We start from the raw sequence: 1,866 nt of genomic DNA on the forward strand, positions 1-1,866 counted from the left end.
AGCATGCAAATAACACCTGAAACTGCCATTACTTGATTAAATCAACCAGGATAATGCAGGTTGGAAAAAAAAAAGAGCATTTAATCCTCTAAAGGAACTCATTTGTAGACTGGAAGTAATAGCAATGTAAGGGAATACTGAAGAGAACTAATGGTTTGTAAACTAAGTCAAAAAACAAAGTTAAATTCCTAAAAAAACTTTTCAAGTAGTACCTGACTCCAGCATGAAAACAGAAACAACACTAAGAATATGCTAAGCTTATCAGTGTCATGTGCTCACCTCTTACCTGTTGACAGTCAGTTACCTTGAAATGAAGCATACTAAGTGTTATGGAATTAACTTCTGGAAGGACCACACAATCACTTGACTAGGTCTGGCGGAAATGAATGAATGATTTGACTCTTTAACCCTTTCTCCACATGACTTCTACTGCTTTTCAATAATATGATAAAACTCTTCATGGCTGTTATGGAAAAAAGTTGAAGTAATAAGGGCTATCATACTTACTTGATAATACATTTTTCATTACTATTTTTGTGTATTGTAATCAACATTTGAAAATATTTTTAACACATATAGGAAATTGCTTACCTATCAACAACAGACTCCCAACAGCTAACCCACCTCCTGTTAAAAAAAAGTTAAGATTTTTAGCCTACCTTTTTTACATTTTCAAATCACTGTAACATCTGTTCTCCTACTATGAATTACCATTTGTGGAAAAGAAAAACTAAAATGTTTAGTTGTCTGTGTGCATGCATTTTAGTATATGAAACTGGATATTGTCTATGGTAGCTGCATTCAGAAATTTAAAACTCTGAAAAATCTGTTGCTGGATAACTTAATATTCTGTATACAGCAGATTTGTCTTTCATCGTCAGATATTATAGCTTGTTTGAAAATGTAGTTAGCTGGCAGCAAAACTACATTTTTATTTATACTGTATTTAACAAGATCTGTCCCTTAATTCAGTCAGGGAGGGTGTATTTGAAACTTGGTGTTTTAAACGTAAACAGCGAAACCTTGGAAGCGCAAAAAGGTACATTTTTATGCGTTAGGAAGATACTGTTCTACGTCTAGACTAGAAAAAAATCTAAAGTTGCCATCTCTTTTAACAGCAAATACGCACATCTAACTACAGGGTGCTTACTACACTAGTGGCAATTCAGAAATACGAATAGTATTAAAAGAGAAGACTGGGTTACTACGTTACTTGGTTGCGGTATTATGCAGATGGGGGTATTATTTAACTGTATTAAGTATAACAGATGATCTGTGGAAAAATGTAGACGTACGTTACACATTATAATGTACCTTAAAATGAATTAACTGCGAAATGTTCAATTTCAGTGGAAATGTTTAACTTGCTATGCTACTGTATTTTATAGCATGTCAAGTTATAGACCACAGACGTGCACTAAGAAACAGGAGGTACGACAATAAACTCGAGAGAGACAGAGTGACTACTTCATTAAATAATTATTTCATTTTCAGGAATGTGTCAATTTACGAGTTGCCAGTCTGTCGTTTGCATAGAAGAAGCAACAGCACAGTTACAAAGAGGCTTAGATAATAAAAGACTAACCTACAACATAATCAAGAGATGTGACCCCAGTAGAAACAATAAGCTGTCCATTTTGAACGGATGGTCTAGTTCCAGGGATGGAGACGAACTTGCTGCGCGATTTCTTCTGAAAACTAGTTGTTCCGAGTGTAACGCTAACACCTTGATTTAAACTAGCTTTATTCACGTTCTTCATGTGGGCAGCCATGTTTAACGTTATGTTGACATAACTGAGGGCTTAGGAAATCAGCTGACCAATCGAAAAGCGAATTCTTAGTTAATCAGCCAATCAGAGAGGTTGT

At 34.9% G+C, this 1,866-nt stretch overlaps 1 protein-coding gene across 3 annotated transcripts in view; it reads right to left on the minus strand.

Moving 5' to 3' along the window:
• Positions 1-1,790, minus strand: part of elp4 (elongator acetyltransferase complex subunit 4) — a 75,297-nt gene extending 73,507 nt beyond the window's left edge. For all 3 annotated transcript variants that reach the window (XM_088934971.1, XM_088934972.1, XM_088934973.1), the window contains exons 1-2: positions 1,586-1,790; positions 592-627 (exon numbers count right to left, since the gene is read on the minus strand). In XM_088934971.1, coding sequence (XP_088791097.1) covers positions 592-627; positions 1,586-1,772 — 223 coding nt within the window. In that variant the 5' untranslated portion in view covers positions 1,773-1,790. The remainder of the gene's footprint in view (positions 1-591; positions 628-1,585) is intronic.
• Positions 1,791-1,866: the final 76 nt, after the last annotated feature.

This window comes from Atractosteus spatula, chromosome 16, assembly GCF_055471065.1.
Source record: "Atractosteus spatula isolate fAtrSpa1 chromosome 16, fAtrSpa1.hap1, whole genome shotgun sequence".
Taxonomy (NCBI): Eukaryota; Metazoa; Chordata; class Actinopteri; order Semionotiformes; family Lepisosteidae; genus Atractosteus; species Atractosteus spatula.